Source organism: Oryza glaberrima, chromosome 12 (genome assembly GCF_000147395.1).
Source record: "Oryza glaberrima chromosome 12, OglaRS2, whole genome shotgun sequence".
In the NCBI taxonomy this organism is placed as follows: Eukaryota; Viridiplantae; Streptophyta; class Magnoliopsida; order Poales; family Poaceae; genus Oryza; species Oryza glaberrima.
Genome location: NC_068337.1, coordinates 5,755,524 through 5,772,009, shown reverse-complemented (window position 1 = coordinate 5,772,009; position 16,486 = coordinate 5,755,524). Strand labels below are relative to the sequence as shown.

The 16,486-nt window shown below is 42.7% G+C and overlaps 1 protein-coding gene across 1 annotated transcript; it reads right to left on the bottom strand.

Annotated features, from left to right (window-relative positions):
• Nucleotides 1–229: 229 nt before the first annotated feature.
• LOC127757404 (uncharacterized) lies at nt 230–3,942 on the bottom strand. Its single transcript, XM_052282903.1, has 4 exons — nt 3,856–3,942; nt 3,213–3,441; nt 2,250–2,441; nt 230–2,159 (listed from the first exon to the last, which is right to left on the bottom strand). The coding sequence occupies exons 1-4, from the start codon at nt 3,940–3,942 to the stop codon at nt 2,095–2,097; spliced, it is 573 nt and encodes a 190-aa protein (XP_052138863.1). The 3' UTR covers nt 230–2,094.
• Nucleotides 3,943–16,486: the final 12,544 nt, after the last annotated feature.

Below are 16,486 nucleotides of genomic sequence, written 5' to 3'. Positions count from 1 at the left end.
AGGAGTATCAAATTTTAAGATATATATCCTGGATTTGAAGCTGTGCTAAATAGGGTCTTTGTATTATATCAGTGTTTGACTTTGACTTGAAAAGGACTAGAAATAACTGCGCGCTTCGCTGCGCCCGTCCAATATCAGAAGAGAAATAAATTTAACAGTATATTTTTTTATATAGCACGTATTTGGATCATTTGCATATTAGAAATGAGCAAGGAGAAACAGTAATTGATGAAATAGAACTGTCTTGCAAATTTCACAAATCATTCAGTGCACATGATAAATTTCACCAAATGTTAAAGTGTCAACAAATAGTGTTGGTCCTAATATGGGAGCCAAGAGAGCAGTGGGTAGTTGACAGCTAGTGTTGTGACCGCACTATAGAACTGAGAATCATACAACAGAGCATGTTAGTGGAGAACTCTTACAAAATGTGGACATTAAGAATAAAAACTAAGAAAAAAAAACATATCCGGATTAGTCGTTTATCTCACATATGAGGCTCCCCAACTGTTCATACTTGCATTTGTGTTCATGAGCTCGTCCATCTACAAATTGCAAAGGCTAAAGGCAGATAGTTGCAAAATAAGAAATAATAGATACATTAGGTGTGGTATGAGTATTACTATTTATTTTACTGACATATACATATATAAAAAGGATGTGGATTATCACCTTCAGTAGAAAACATATATGACCAAATATTATCAGGCATTTGCACATTTCTAAGAATGTACCTTTACCATGCTAGACAACAATTTGGGCAAGCTGTTGCCTATATATATGTATATGATACACTACATATATGATATATCCATCCTGTTATAGCTTATAAGGTAATGGACATGCTAAACCCAAATGTTATGGCTTGTAGCCAGCAGTCCGATAAAAGAAGAACTCATAGTAGGACTGAATGCCCTGATAACAGCAAGAGTAAACTGTTGGCAAGACATCTATAGATTCATGTCCCTCATGACCTCAATTCAGAAAATGGAAAGAAAAGCTATCTATTGAAACAATGAAATCACCTAACTAAGCTTAACTTTTTGTATATCTACAATTCTACAGATATCACCTTTTGCCAATATAATTATTACACATTGGGAACCAATACATATACGCGGCACCACGTGATATTCATAAAAAATGAAATTAACAGTGAATTTTAAATTAGAATATAGTTGACTTCCATTTGGTAAGTAAACTATCCTATATCCAACAAAACAGGGGCGGATCCAACGTGGATGCAGGGGGGACTCGAGTCCCCCCTACACCCACAAGACTCATGGATACCCCCGGAGCACCCCCTTCGATTTTTTTCACCATAAATGATAAACTAAAGGTTTCTAGATGGCTAGGGGTTGAAGAAACTGTAATTGAGGCCCCCCAATTTTTTTTTGTTCCTGGATCCGCCCCTGCAACAAAAAGTATAGTGTCCCACATTTTATAGATACATATTTCATAGGAGCATAGGATGATATATACTTGCATACATTCTAATATGTCTTAAAATATGATGGTCTGCAATGTTTTTTTGTGAGATTCAGATATAATACAATCCGACTCAACACACCAGTAATAGCAGTGCCAAGGCTCCTTACATGCTGCTGAACCTCACATAGATAAAAATACGCAAAACTGAAGGTAGAAACAATGGATTGTCATGTGTGACAGCAGTAATTGTAAATCATTAATGCTTTCTAAAAGTCTAGGCCTGTAAATTGTACCTATCAGATGAGACCTTTTTCATGAAGGCAGCTAAATTGTAGTGCTAAAAATGCTTTTTCTTTGGGAATGTATTTCAAACCACCCGCAGACCTAGGTGCTACCTAGCTAGTTGGCTATCTCAAAAGCTAAATCTAAAGGTTATTCTTCAATTTTAGAAGGCGCACTGAATTATATGAACTCAAGCAGTTTGAATTATTTTTGGCATGCCAACCCTCTAGATGCGTGAGAGGAGATGATGGTGCGAGCATAAACAACAGATGTACACACTACAGCTGACACGAAAAAAAATGGGAAGGTACTATGAGATCATAAGAAAGCCTGGATAGTAGATGATTTACCCATATTTTTCATAGTGTTGCTTTTACAGTGTTAATTAATGATCACAAGTCGTGCCCCAAATTCCTCCAGGAGGGATGGTTTGATTCCTGGGATTCCTGTACACGAAGAAACCATGTAGATCAAATATGTACTGATGTCATGCTGTGATGATACGTTAAACCAAACAATGCAACATTTGGTCTTACTTGCTAACCTCGACGAAAGAAAAGAATGAGGAGCAATCAGTGAAAATCTTGCCCTGTCAGCTGTGATTCCTTGTTCTTTATAAGCCAGATGCCTTCCATCAGGAAGTTGAATTGTTTTGGCACTTGGGAGACCTATGTAGAGTTTCTTTGGCAGTTCTACTGGGGTATCATCAACACTCCCTACACCTAATACTGCATACAAAATATTCCTGTTAATCAAGCGATAAAAAATTGATCCCTACATTAAGAAATTGTTTACTTGGATTTCGCATTTTTCACAAATCAATTGAAGTCCATAGTGCATTGACAAAATGATTGTACAATGTGCATGTAGCATGTAAAAGAGGGTAAGGGAGCACTTCTGGGTAGAAATTCTACATGCTAGCATGCATCAAGTTCGCATATAAGCAACCAAGTGCCATAAAACTCAAAAATAAGAGGGCAAAAAGAATCCACTTGGCAAGCAATCTGTTGGCACCAAAATAGTAATATCAATACAACAAAAAAAAAAGCAGCTAGCTTGACTCAATAGTAAAATAATTGACTGACCAATGGCCACAATATTAGACATTAGGTTGACCTGTCATGAATTTCAAACTGGCCCATGAAGGCATAAACACAAGCGCACTAGGCATGGATCCCACAATCCAAAAAAATCTCCTTGAAATAATTACACGCTTTAACCAATATATGTATGGAGTAACGTTCACAGTAGAAACGCTGCATAAAGAGACAGATTGATTCTAAATCCAAATAAAATTTCAGGGGAAAAAAAGAGCACCAAACAGTTAGTTAGATCCATCCCCTCTAATGACTGAACACTAATCGTGCACGCCCATATCATACATCGTGATGCACGACGGCATAAACCAAATTAACCTGCACGCTGAGGCGTAGTCAGAGCATCACTCGCACACAAGGCAGAGAAGATTCGGGGTGGATGAGAGATCAGCGGGGGATTACCGATGAGCGTGACGAACGCGACGGCGGCGACGACGACCCAGCACCTGACGGGGTCGCGGTCCTCGGCGAGGTACTCGTTCATGAAGCTGAGGCGCTTCCCCGTGGCCACGGCGGGGCCCCTGAGCCGCCGCGCGAGCTCGCTGTCCTCGGCGCCGGCGAGGCTTTGAGCGCCCAGATCCACCGGGGGGAGACGAAGCGCCGGATCGACGGCCTGCCAGCGGATCTGGCACTACACCAAGCAGGGTGGAGAAGATGGTGGTGGTGGCTCACGACTCTTTCGTCCGGGCGGCCGGAATCGCTTGTGGAGAGGAGAGGGTCACCGGATTCGACGCCCCTGGTCTCCTCGCTGGCAGATGAAGTGGCCTGACTGGGGAGAGAGGCGGAAGCGGTGCAGCGGCGGCGAGAGGAGGGCGAGGACGTGATGCGCGTGAGGAGAGGAGGGCGAGGAGGGCGAGGCGGCGTGGGCGAGAAGAGAGCCGAGCGGCCGAGCCGCGCGAGGTCGAGGGCAGGAGACTGAGGTGGCTAGGGTTCTTGGCAAATCCAGGCCATCCGTTCCTGATCCAACGATCTCACGGTGGTGGAAGAGCAGCCACGCTGGGACACGTGGACGGCCAGATCTTCCTTCGCGCGTGATCGAACGGACCTCAATAGCCTGAACCGGAACACAATTAACCAAAGATGAGGGGTATTTCTGAAAATATTGATGAGGTGGCAAGCTAATCTTCCCCATTCCCACGGTGTTTAAGTAAAGTAATATACAAAGAACAATTTGAGTGGTAGAGTACCCATCCGTATCTGGTATCCGTGTGGACCGTGATTTCAGTCTATGCCTAACGCCTGGATTTTTCTTTCGATTTTGCTATATATTTGTCGACAAATTTTTCCCTAAAAATTTGACAGATGTAATTACAGTACAATCGTAGTGTAATTACATTGTAACTTGTATATAATTGCACTGTAACTATAGTGTAACTTGTATGTAACTTTTAAAAATCTCTCCGTAACATGTTATTTCGGTAAAATGGAGGTCATGGAAACAAATTCTTTTACATATGTGTGTGCTATGATTTGTTTTCTTCCTCACCAAAACAAATCGTGTATTAGATCTAACGATTCAAAATTATGTGAAACTTACATATAAGTTACACTGTAGTTACATACAAGTTACAGTGTAATTATATATAAGTTACAGTGTAATTACACTACGATTGTACTATAATTACATCTGTCAAATTTTTGGAGAAAAATTTATCGACAAATGTATAGGTAGTCCCTTTTTCTTTTCATTGGTTTTGAGGGAATAGTTCTTAAGATAATCTTAGGGCATCCTAGCCACACATTTTTTTTATAAGATATACGCGGAGAAAGTATATTTTACATCCTGAACTTCACGCCAAATTAACCATCCTAGTTTTGACTGTACATCCTATTGGTATTTGTTATGCACACAAATAAATTCACAAGCGCACGGATACTGCTGTAGCACTTTCCCTCATAGTATTCTAACGTTATCAACACAAAGAACACGTGTAAACTATCTACGAACGGGATTCTATCTAATAACAACAACTGATGATAAGTTTGACTAGAGAGGATTCTAATGAATCTAATGAATCTAATTAGCTAGCTTACATTAGGAGTAAAACTTTGTCGTATGCTTTGGGCACCGGCTTTCCCCTAATATGTTAAGCTGAGTCCGGCCTTGAGTTCTATAATGTACCCGAATGTGGAGGGATGTAAAGGACAAACATGATTGTCACCACCTACCACCTACCTCACTTTTGTTAGAGCACACAACAAACGAAGGTAGCCTCTAACCTACACCACGCCTAAGCTATTGATTATTACTCACCTTACACAGGAACATTCTTTTTTATCCAGATCTAGGACTAGAGTACTTAATTATAAACTAAGCGACGAACACACACCGATGAGAATATAGCTCACTTAAGTAATTAAACTAATTAAATAACATAAAATAATCTTGAACAATTACTTTATAAAAGAAAGCATCCATCGAGGTATAAGCGAGAAGAAATCCGATAATCCTGACGTTTCTCCGAAACTCCGTTGGAAGAATGTCGACACGCCCCGCACTCCTTTGTAAAATTCTCGAAGAAAACTATGATATTTAGAGCACTCCTTCTGGAGATTTCCCCCGCTCTCTTCACGATCCCATATACTAAAGTAAAGTCTAAATTTTTATAAATGTTAGTTGTACTCTACTTTGTTGTACATTTTGCGAGTGAAGACCTCGTTTTATAGTGTGCTATGACGGTTGAGAAGAATGGGGCTCACTCCTCCACAACTATCATTGGGAGAGCTTCGGGAGCCTACACGTGTACGTGTAAGGTGCAGATGAGGGGGGCCAGTGGCGGTTCGGTTGAACCCCTAGTTCGGTCAAACCGTGGGCCCCACCTCTCTCCACCGTCTTTCTCCAGTGGCTTACAGGTAAGTCCATATGGTGGTTGAGGATGGTTTAGCCCACTTTTAAGTCAGTTTTTACTATCGGGTGGCCCTCCAATCCTTGTGCTTAGGTGTATTTGGCTGGAGGCTCATTTTTGTCGCATGACGGGTGTATTTTCTTCTTAAATTATCTATGTACGTATATTTACCGAAGCTAGTGAGAATGGTTAGTAATAAACCTCTACCACTAAGTTTTAATATTATATTTTATTTCTTTTTTTAGGAGTTAACAGTTAAAGTTTGTACTTAACAACTGCCAACACATCCCTTAGTGTTAACGACCAAATTTGGAATCTACATTGGATATATAGCCGATTGCTCAAAACCCTATCGATATCGGCTACTATCGGCATCGGCTGAAACTACTCCATCGGCTTGTCAGCCAATCGGCTTATTGAACTACTATTTGCATATCTTGTCAGTTGCAGGATCAAACTGACTGGCACGCCCGCACCTCACCAACCTTTGGACCTGCACTGGAGCTAAGCAGATCTCCCATGCCTGTGTGTGTTTTTCACGTCAACACTTAGCATACGTAAGATGGTTTTGCCTATGCGACTCTTATGCGGCATTCTAGTTATAGTGAAATAAAGTGGATATCCCATTGGAGGTGCAGGCAACAGGGGAAGACTGACTGGGAAATAGGGTGAGGCGGCCTGGATGCATTCTTTTAATAGGTCTCAGAATAAAAAATCCTAGATAAAGAAATAGAATTGAATATTACCGAATACAACTACGAAGCGAATACACAGTACGCTAAGGGATGCACAGTACGCTAAGGGATGATATCTTAGTTGACAACCGTTTGATTTTATATCGTATATGTGACAAAAGTTCTCTGATATTTGAATATTTTGAATTTTTCAAATGACCAAAAACTAGCTCTATATCAAAACTATAGGTCTTAATGGGATATTGGTTGATAATATTTTTTATTTGAAACTATTTACAGTCCCAAATATGTGTTAGACCTTTAAATGCAGAATTTTTAAAATTTTCAAAAGGCTTAGGTGGGAGATAATAAACTCTATATCAAAGTTTTGGAGCCTAACGAATTCTACAACTTAATTTGTAGTTTTTAGTTCTTGTTTTCCTCATTCAACTTTATTTAGAACTAGGAAGTTAGCCCGCGCACATGCGCGTGCACCTAATGAACATGGTCTTTAATTCCCATATGGAATTGACTACCTCATGGTTGTTTCACCGCTAAAATTCCTTGGTGCAACCCACATATTTGGTACGATCAGTATGATCTTCAACTGAGCACGTTTATATTTTCAAAATGTTGTCTATAAAAAATTAACGCTAGAGTGGGTACACATTATGACATAAAAATTGATATCATTTAAAGAATTTTCTCCAATTTATTAGTGACTTCATATATCATGTATATAATTTTATCTCCTAAAAATAGCCCCATATACATGTTGAGAGAAATTAATTAAGTTGATACAAAGTTGTTAGGTGTCTAATGGGATATAAGTAATGGGTCTACCGGCTTTATTAAAAATTAAGATGGGATATTTTGATTAATAATGATGAATTTATTATTTTTATTTAGTGGAGGCCTCAAGATGGATGTGGGTCCGGAATATAATTTTTATGTTCGCATTTAAATATAGTCAATATGGATTATAAAGTATTGATTATATAATAGTTCAAACAGATCATAAGTTAAATATATGATTTAAAGGTTATAATTATTTTATTTATAGTGTTACTATAGTGTTAGCAAGAGGGGAAAGAGAAGAAAAAGGACAGTGGGAGAGCTGGCTAGACTTGATATGTGGAGGTCTATTTGTGGTTTTTCCCCATGAGGATAATTTTAATTTCAGTTATCATAAAGATAACAATAAGAGAAAAGAAACAACGCACACCGCATGGGGATAGAGAGCGAGGGATGTTTTTCTTTAAAAAAAAGATTGATATAATGACGTAAAATAATGTGTTGGATGTTTAAGTCAAAACCGATGGTCACTTGTTTTGTTTTTTTGCCATAATTTTAATTTTTTTAACTTAATAGAGACCCATAGTGGCTTAGAAATATTTATAGGATGTTTGATTTATTTAAGTTTTTACCATTGCATAGGCGGGGAGGGAGGAAAAGGAGGTTTGGTATTTTTTTAAATAAAAATCTAATAACAATCTAAATGGTATGTCCATCGATTTAAGTCAAAACCAATGGTTAGATGTTTTGTTCTTAAAAATTTATGATTTTCACTAGTTTAGAAGTGTCACAGAGTGGTTTAGAAACATTTATAAGGATGGTTAATGGGTTTTAACGCCACATGGGAGCGCATAGGGAGTTTGGGATGTTTTTCCGTAAGAAAAAGATACATATAATAACCTAAAATAATATAAATCGATGGTAAAATTTTTTAGTATTTCTAGATTTCCTCTAATTTAAGACTGCTAGATATAGATGTTTTGAAATATTTATATGATGTTTAATAGACTTATTAGGAGATACTAGAGGAAGAGCGGAAGAGCTAGCTAGTAGGTTGATGGGGCTTTCAGGCCCGTAATTTTTTTAATCTTAATTATTATTATGGAGATAAAAAAAAAGAAACAAAGGGATCGTACGTACGTTGCTAGTACGTAAGCTGAGGTGGCGTACGTGGACGGAGGGTGAGGGAGATTTTGTTAACGCGGGGATAAATCTAAGGATAAAAATTAATGGGTTTACCAATTTAAATAAAAATCGATGTCAGATTTTTTCTATTTTATTAGAGTGACATGTGGTAACTCGAGAGCGTTTATAGGATACTACATGGCGGCTTAGGAGTGTTTATAGGAAGTTTAATGAACTTTTAGTATATATAATAGATGTCAAAAAGTGGTTTGTAGTGATGTTAATGTAAAAAAATAGTAGTGATGTTGATGTAAGAAGTGGTTTGTAGGTGAGATGATAAGGATGCAATGTGTGGAGAGTAAGGTTCGCTACGGCCGTAGGATCTCCACTTCTCTCTCACCGACAATGAACTTCACCTTAAGCCCAAAGGGAATAAATAATAACTTGGTGTATTCTTTTTTTCCAATTCTAGTAAATCGTTTTTCATTTAAAAAATTCTTTTAAAATTCATAAACTACATCTTCCAAGCCCTAATAACTTAGGTTGATCCCGTTTGATTTTCATAAATATTTTAAAACTAAGATGCAGGCATGTAGCCATGATCCTTAAAATTGTATGTGGTTTCACCTAGATTCATAAACTTAAAAAATTGCACCTTTGGACCTCTAACGTGACATCATCATCATCTATGAACTTGCTAAATGTATCATTCGATCCCAATCCAAAATCCAGTGGAATGCTACGTGGACACTGACGTGGCATCACCATCAATCCTGCAACGACTGAAGAGTGGGGCCCACACACAAAATTTCTTTTTTTTTCTTTCCTTTTCTTTTTCCTACTCATTTTTATTTTTCTCTTATATCAACGAGCTAGGGAAAATGTCCATGTCGACGGTGGTTGGCTCTAGCGAGCTCTACGAGATATAGCATCCGCGGCCAGAGGTTGGGTCCGGCGGACGAGTCGCTAATTCCACCACGTCCATCACCTCCTCAAACCTGCCCTAGAGTACTCCCTCGTATTGTTCGTCGCTATCGGAGGCAACACTACTAGAAAAATTTTAGAGACTTTGGCCTTTTATTTTTCCAGACGGCTATGACCATCAGAGCCAAATCTCCACCTACGAAAATATAAATCGGATGGATTTTCGTCATCCGTATGCAAAAATCAATTTTTCCAAGGAGTGGTCCACCTGCAAAAATAAGCTAGGCTGAAAAAATGATTTTCGCAAGCATTACCTTAGGAGCTCCGCCTGCCAAAACATCGAACCCATTAAAAGCGACAGCTAACCCACGAAAATGCTAAGTCCTCACCCATTCTCCCCACACTCTCAGCCTCTCCTCTCTCCCTCCCTCCCCTCTCCTCTCCCTTCCCCTCCGGTGCCTTATCTCTCCCTCTCCTCTCCCGGCGCAGCTACAGGTGGCGGCGGCGGCGGCTCCAGGCGGAGGAGCGCGGCAGTGCAGAGGGTGGAGGCGGCGGCCGGCTCCCCTCCCTCCCAAATCTAGCCGGAGGGGGGAGGGGGTAGCGCGGCAGTGCGGAGGGTCGAGTCGGCGGCGGAGGGCGGCGTTGGTGCGGAGGGTCGAAGCGGTGGCGGCGGCGGCTCCCCTCCCTCCAAGATTTGGCCGGAGGGGGGAGGGGGCAAGGAGGTGACGCGGAGTGTGAAGGCGGCGGCGACGCAGGCGAGGGCTGCGTGGACGCGGGGGCGACGGCAGCGTCACGGACATGTGGGCAACGGCGGCGGGGCTAACACGCATCCGTCGAGGGCGGGCAGCTTCCTTCCCCTCCCTCTCCCAGATCCGGCCCCTACAATGAGAGGGGAGGGTGGTGGCGGCGGCAGAGACCTCTCTCCCTCCCAGATCCAGCCGGAGGGGGGAGCGGGGCTGCGGCGGCGGCATGGAGGAGTTCGCCGGCGACGACAACGTTATTTTTTTTAGTTTACATGTTGATGGATGTTAATTTGTAAGTTGGTGCTGTCGATTTGAATCCAATACTCTTGTATTGATTTATGAATGTTTTGTTAGTGATATGCCCTAGAGGCAATCATAGAGATGATTGTATCACATATTATGTTTACATATTTATCCGACATTGTTTCTTGAAATAGATAACTCATTATTGGTTAATGAATATGTGATTCTTTCATGAGACTCTTTATGTTATGTGTTGCTATTTTTAAAGGATCCCTGATCAAATATCATATGTGGAACAAATATGTTTAAATGATCAGCACATGTATTAATTGATGATCATGTCTCATGGATTATGGTATAGAGATACCAAATTAATAATGTGGACACATGTTGGTGAACATGTTGTTGGATAGACCCAACATGAGACACTGCAAGAGCCAGATGTGTTGTGTCATCAGTGATCTCATTGAGTGTTGGTGTAGAATCCTTAGACCTGAGATTATCATGGTTCTCAACATGTGTAGTAGCTTACTTAGTGACTGCTAAACGCTACTCTGTAATTGGGTAGTTATAAAAGTAGTTTTCGGGTATGCTATGAAACATGTAGTGGGATATGAATAATCAAGATGGGATTTGCCCCTCCTATAGAAAGATATCTTTGGGCCCCTCGACGTTGTAGATTATGGAGTGCATGGCCATGCCAAAGGTGATTGAGGAGTCAATCACAACTTATATAATCTATCAACAGGTTCGAGTGAATGATTGAGCTATTAGAGGATGTCACATATCTAGCCTTGAGCTTAATCGATATCGTGAGGCAAAGGGGTTCATACAAGTATACACTAGAGGTTCAGCCGATATGATCTTTATGTATGCCCGGTGGGTCAATACATTCTGCTAGGGGCCGTTGTTGACGCATGGACCGAAAAGGAGTTTTCAGGTTACAACCGAGTATATATAAACCTACAGGGTCGCACGCTTAATGGGCCGGAATAAGGGGATTGGATAGAAATCCAATATGAGATTAATTCGGATATGAATCCGAATAGGAGTCCTACGGGCCTTGGAGGCCCGAGTGATGGATCCTATATATTCGTGAGAGGTGTGACCGGCGGAGGTATTGCATCACGTGAGAAACCCTAGCCGTCACTTCCCTCCCCGAGCAAAACCCTAGCTGCGCGCGGGTGCTAGCACATCTGCGTGTGGCGTTCCGTCCCTGTACGTGTGGATACCGGTAGAGCCGCCGCTGGTTTGCGGTGCTGATCGGCGTGGGAGTACGGCGAGGAGAACGCACGAGGGGGAGAAGGTTGAGCCGGTGCGATCGACTACTTCCTCTACATCGACGCGCATTACTTCGCGAGAGTTTCTTCGACTTCTCAGCATCTTCTTCCGCTGCGCAGTGCGTCGAGTGGTAACGATCTATGATCTAATACTTGCATGGTTCCTGGTTTACGCGATAGAAAATTTTGGTTTATGCTATTGGAGCCTACGCGTATCCCAACATGTTTGTGATTTGAATCCATCTTGGGATGATTTATGGATGTTTGTGATTTGAATCCAATTTGTGATTTGGGATTTGAAACCCCAGGGAGGGGGCGGGCTGGCAGTAATTTTTTTTAGCGCGGGAGGTATTTTCGCAGGCGGGGCTATGTAGCGTCCGGGAAGATTGGAAATTCCACCTGCGAAAATGATTTTCGTAGGCGGTGCTTTGGTCCGTCTGTAAAAGTTAAGGATTTTTACAGGCGATTAGGTACGGGCGGAATGTTTGGCCGTCTGCGAAAACGTGTTTTGATCGCCTGCAAAACCCTTTTTCCTAGTAGTGCAAGAAGGGCAAAATTCTATTTTCTCCACCAGTTTCCATCTCCAATATTTGTCACCACCGTTGCTCATCTTGTAAAATTCGTCTGCATGCTAAACTTCACAAATGCCCTTTCTTCCTTCCACTACGTTCTGCTGCCAGAGCTCGCCGATGCCCCCATGCTGCTCCCGACTGATGACACAATGGCTCCTGCTGGCCAGCTTGGCTCTCACGCCACACCATCCTTCCTGTCCACCGCTCCCGTCAACCTGTGTAGCCCTGGGCCCTCTACTGGTTGGCTATCATGACCTCGTTGGCAGGAGCGGATCTACCCATTAGGCAGGTCGATCAACAGACTCAGCTACGACTATGTCGTCCCACACCCTTTTGATCTCCTTACACTACTGGAGAAACCATCTTTGGTCGTGATGAGAGATGTTAGGTCTCGATCTTCCGATAGGTACTGATAAACAGTCGATTTGGGCGGAGTCGCGACACAACTCGATCCGGCTTCTGAACGAACACGCTACTGAGCCCCGCAATCGCAGCACCACGTCTCCTCAAGTTATCAACCGTGCCGAAATCCGGTTGACCTCGCCAAGAAGGCTAATCCCTGCATGCGAATCGAAGAACACAAGCAAGAACAAGATAGATTGCAACCAAATTGCATATGAATGATTAAGCACACGAATTTGGGGTTACACAAACCGATCTAGCGGCAAAACTGTTCTTGACAGAATAATCTAAGCAAAACCCAACTCTAAACAATGACGACTACTGAATTAATATGATTAGGGACGTCCTAGGGTTGCCCTACGGTGCACACCCCCTTGGGCTAAGCCCACGACACAATTACAAGGCCCAAAACTCAAAATCAGATTCGGACTGAATGAGATACGTTGCTTGTTTTGCAGATTCCCGGCAGCTCGGTAGGAATTTTCACGTGGGACCAAAACCATCTGAAAGTAGACTCCATAAGCTTTCCAACAAATACTCATGGGCCCCGAAATTCCTTCTAGATCAGCGGCTAGGTCCGTTTGAAGTTGATACTATCAGGAGGCCCGAATCCGAATCCAAAACATGTAGAAATTTATCTCTTGTCTTCTATGGACCAAAAGTGACGTGGTGATAGGAAAGAAGACTTGGAGAAGATCTTGGTTTGGTCCACAATCAACTTCTTCAATCATCCATGCATTCCTTACACTCAGTCTCTTTTCTTTCACCCAAGCAAGTACCTCTGCAAATGAAAACACACGAAACTCATTGTATAGCAACGTTTGTTCAAATATATAATAAGTAAATCTAACATAGAATATATGCACCTTTGGTTGATGAATATATAAAGTAGTCATGGTTATATCCGAGCTAGTTATGTCCTCATCAGGTCGGTCGACCAAATTCCATAATAGTCCCGGTTGCAGAAAAACCGAGACTAAGGATTATCTTTAGTCCCGGTTAAAAGGTTAGAGCTACTTTTTGATCTTTAATCCCGGTTGGTAACTTTTTAGTCCCGGTTCAAAAAAAGGCAGGCGGTGCCAGACCCCTCTATTATCTTTAGTCTCACTAAAGATCTATTTCTAGGGAAAAAAGATCGGCATGCGCGGAGAGGACGAGGCGTGCGTGAAATTGAGGAGGAGGAGGCGCACGGGATAAGTTATATCTCATGTTCCCTCACCTTTATCTCTTCCTCCTCTTCTCACTCACCCCATCTTCCTCTGCCTCCTCCGGATCCGCCCCCTCCTCTCTCCTCCCCATTCTCAGGCAGACGGGTGGCGGCGGCAGAGGCAGCGGCCTCGCCCGGCGGCGGCAGGCGGCGGCCGGCGCGGAGGCCGTTGCGGCGGCAAGCGGTGGAGGCCGGGTATTTGAGCCGGGACTAAAGATAGTGATCTTTAGTCTCGGATTCTTACTCCCGGTTGGAAAACCGGGACTACAGGGGGTTAACAACCGGGAGTAAAAAGCATTTTCTCCACTAGTGTTGCCTCCTTATAGTAGTCTTGGGCCATTAAAATTAGGTATCACAAAGTGTGAACACCAAACATATTGAAGCCGTTATGCAAATGAACTATTAATTAATACGATATTTGTTGTGTTCAATTACTCTTATCGAGTGAACATCTCTGTTCTCCGCCTCATCTATATTTTAAATCTTCGTTCTCCGTCTCATCTATACTTTAACCCTGCTATGCCGACAGGAAGAAGAGACATTTAACAAGTTTAGGTTCTAAAAATGTAATTTAGAGGTTTATGGACCGTAATGAAACCCATGTACAAGTTTAGCGAGCTTTAACAAGTTTTGAAGTTTATGGGCACAGCTGCCCAGTGCCCCTCCTCATCGTGGCCAAGCTGCAGCCTTCTAAAGCTTGTCGCGCGCTTGCGCGGCCGCACGACTAGTCGCTGATCAGCGCCCCCCCCCATTGTGTAGCCCAAACAGGAAGTATGGAGAGGACTATGGAGCACCCGGAGAGAGGTTAGGAGATGGACAAAGTGATCATGAGCGTTCAAGTCAAGATGGAGATCCAACTCATATCAAGTTTAAGTCCATTTCAGGCTCCAGGAGTATTACACACTAAATTCATCGCCCAGGTTGTATTCTGACTCCGATTTCGATGTTCTACATATGCATGGAAAGCTAACGAGACCACCTTTCCAATGGATCTGGTCCTACGTCAAAATTCCTTCCGAATCAACTGGAATCTTCGAATCAATATGGCATTCAGAATCTGTCCCAGTGTTGCGTCACCGTCTTTGGGCCCGTTGGGCCGTGTATCGTGTTGGAGTCTAATTGGGCCGCGTCCTTGTCTTCTTTGATTCACACGCAGTGATTAGCCTTCTCGGCGAGATCAATCAGGTTTGGGCACAGTTGATAACCAAAAAAGACATAGTGCTGCGATTGCAGGGTTCTGATTTTGCAGATCGTGTGTGTCAAATTTTCTCCAGATCGATAATTATCTTCACCTGATGGAAAATCGGACACCCCATTGCCATCAATATAATACCTAGCTCTTTGGAAAAATCATATTTGTAGTAGTGAGCCCTGGGAGTGCAACCATTATATCTGTTAGCAGATACCTCTGTTAATTTGGTGCAACTTACAAATTCCCCGTACCAAAATTTGGACCAAATTGAAATTAAAACCTTTTCAATGGAAAAAAACGACATAAAAATTACGTGTGGATTACCCTTGAAGGAGGTTTTTTTTTTAAAAAAAGACAAGATATTTTTAAAAAAGTTAAAGGAACTTGAAATTAGCATATTGGTACACCAAATTGGCTATACCATGTGTGTCGGTGATATGGGCCCTAGGGTATCGTGTCTAGAGGGAGGAGGCCGCCCCCAAACCCACGTGGCACTTTCCTGTGGGGGGTTGGGTCCGAGGTGGAGTGGCGGCTGCCCCCTCCCAGTTGGGGGTCGGGCCACCCCGACCCCCTCCATACACCTGCCAACGTGCGCGGTAGGTGGGCACGCCCAACGCCCACCTAACAACATTTAAGGCGGGTGCTGCAGCCGCGCCATGCCGTATTTAATGCGGCTTGCAGGTGTGGCTGATAGGCTGAGCAACGCTCGAATGACCGGCGTGGTAGGGTAAGTGCGCCTGTGCGCTGACCGCCAGCGCACTGACCGCCTATCAGGCAGCGTGCGGCTGGTGCTGTCCGGTCACATCACCATGATAGGAAACCCCTTGCCTTGTATATAGACCGGGGACGATCTCCTACTCTGGCTCAAATTAGGGTACACGTTCCCTAGTCAGAATGGGTGCCCATAAGTCTTCAATTAATTAATGCAGAGTGATGCAGGCGTCCCATGCGTCACCCGGTGTGATTTGATGGGGGTCGTGCTGAAGTGCTGTGATCATGATCTTCTATGTCAAAGGAATAAGACATAATAAATGTAAAGGATGTTTTCTCTCTTTCCTAGGTGGATTTTTGGCCCCTGTGGTAATCCCTTGAGGTATAAAAGGAGGTCCTAGCCTAGTGAGGGGAGAGAGCTCCGAAAATTTCCAACTAACTAATACAATGTGTTCCTCACAGAATCAACTACACACAGGAGTAGGGTGTTATGCTTTCCAGCAGCCCGTACCTGCATAAACCCCTTTTGTCTTATCGCTAATGAGGGGCCTGACCCCCTCTGCATCACTCCTTCGACCGAACCTTGATTCTTACCCGCTGCCCCCGTTCGAACTAAAAGGGGCTCCTTAGTCTCCCGCTCTAGGAGTTCACCCTCTAACAATGTGTCTTTTTTTTCTTTAAGTTATACATTTTCTATCATGTTTTGCAGTCTCACAGGATTTCTTCTCTCGCATCTCAATAATTTTGAAACAAATTCCTTACCACTTATACGTTTCTTTTGTTAATTTGGTCCATTAACCGGCTTTGTTGTTCAATTGACAGTATAAATATGAATTCATCTGTTGCATGGATCAAGAGATCACAGTGCCCTGTATCGACATTAAATCTAGAGCCTCTGATGAGATATTGTTAACCATTGAACGCCCAGAGATATCTGCTGAATTAATTAATGAATCGGGCAT

Coding starts and splice junctions, on each gene's coding strand:
- LOC127757404 (XM_052282903.1), bottom strand. CDS start 3,942: ATGGGGAAGATTAGCTTGCCACCTCATCAATATTTTCAGAAATACCCC. Junction 2,442..3,212: donor CGCGTTCGTCACGCTCATCG/GTAATCCCCCGC, acceptor TTTTGTATGCAG/TATTAGGTGTAGGGAGTGTT. Junction 2,160..2,249: donor TCTTTCGTCGAGGTTAGCAA/GTAAGACCAAAT, acceptor CTTCGTGTACAG/GAATCCCAGGAATCAAACCA.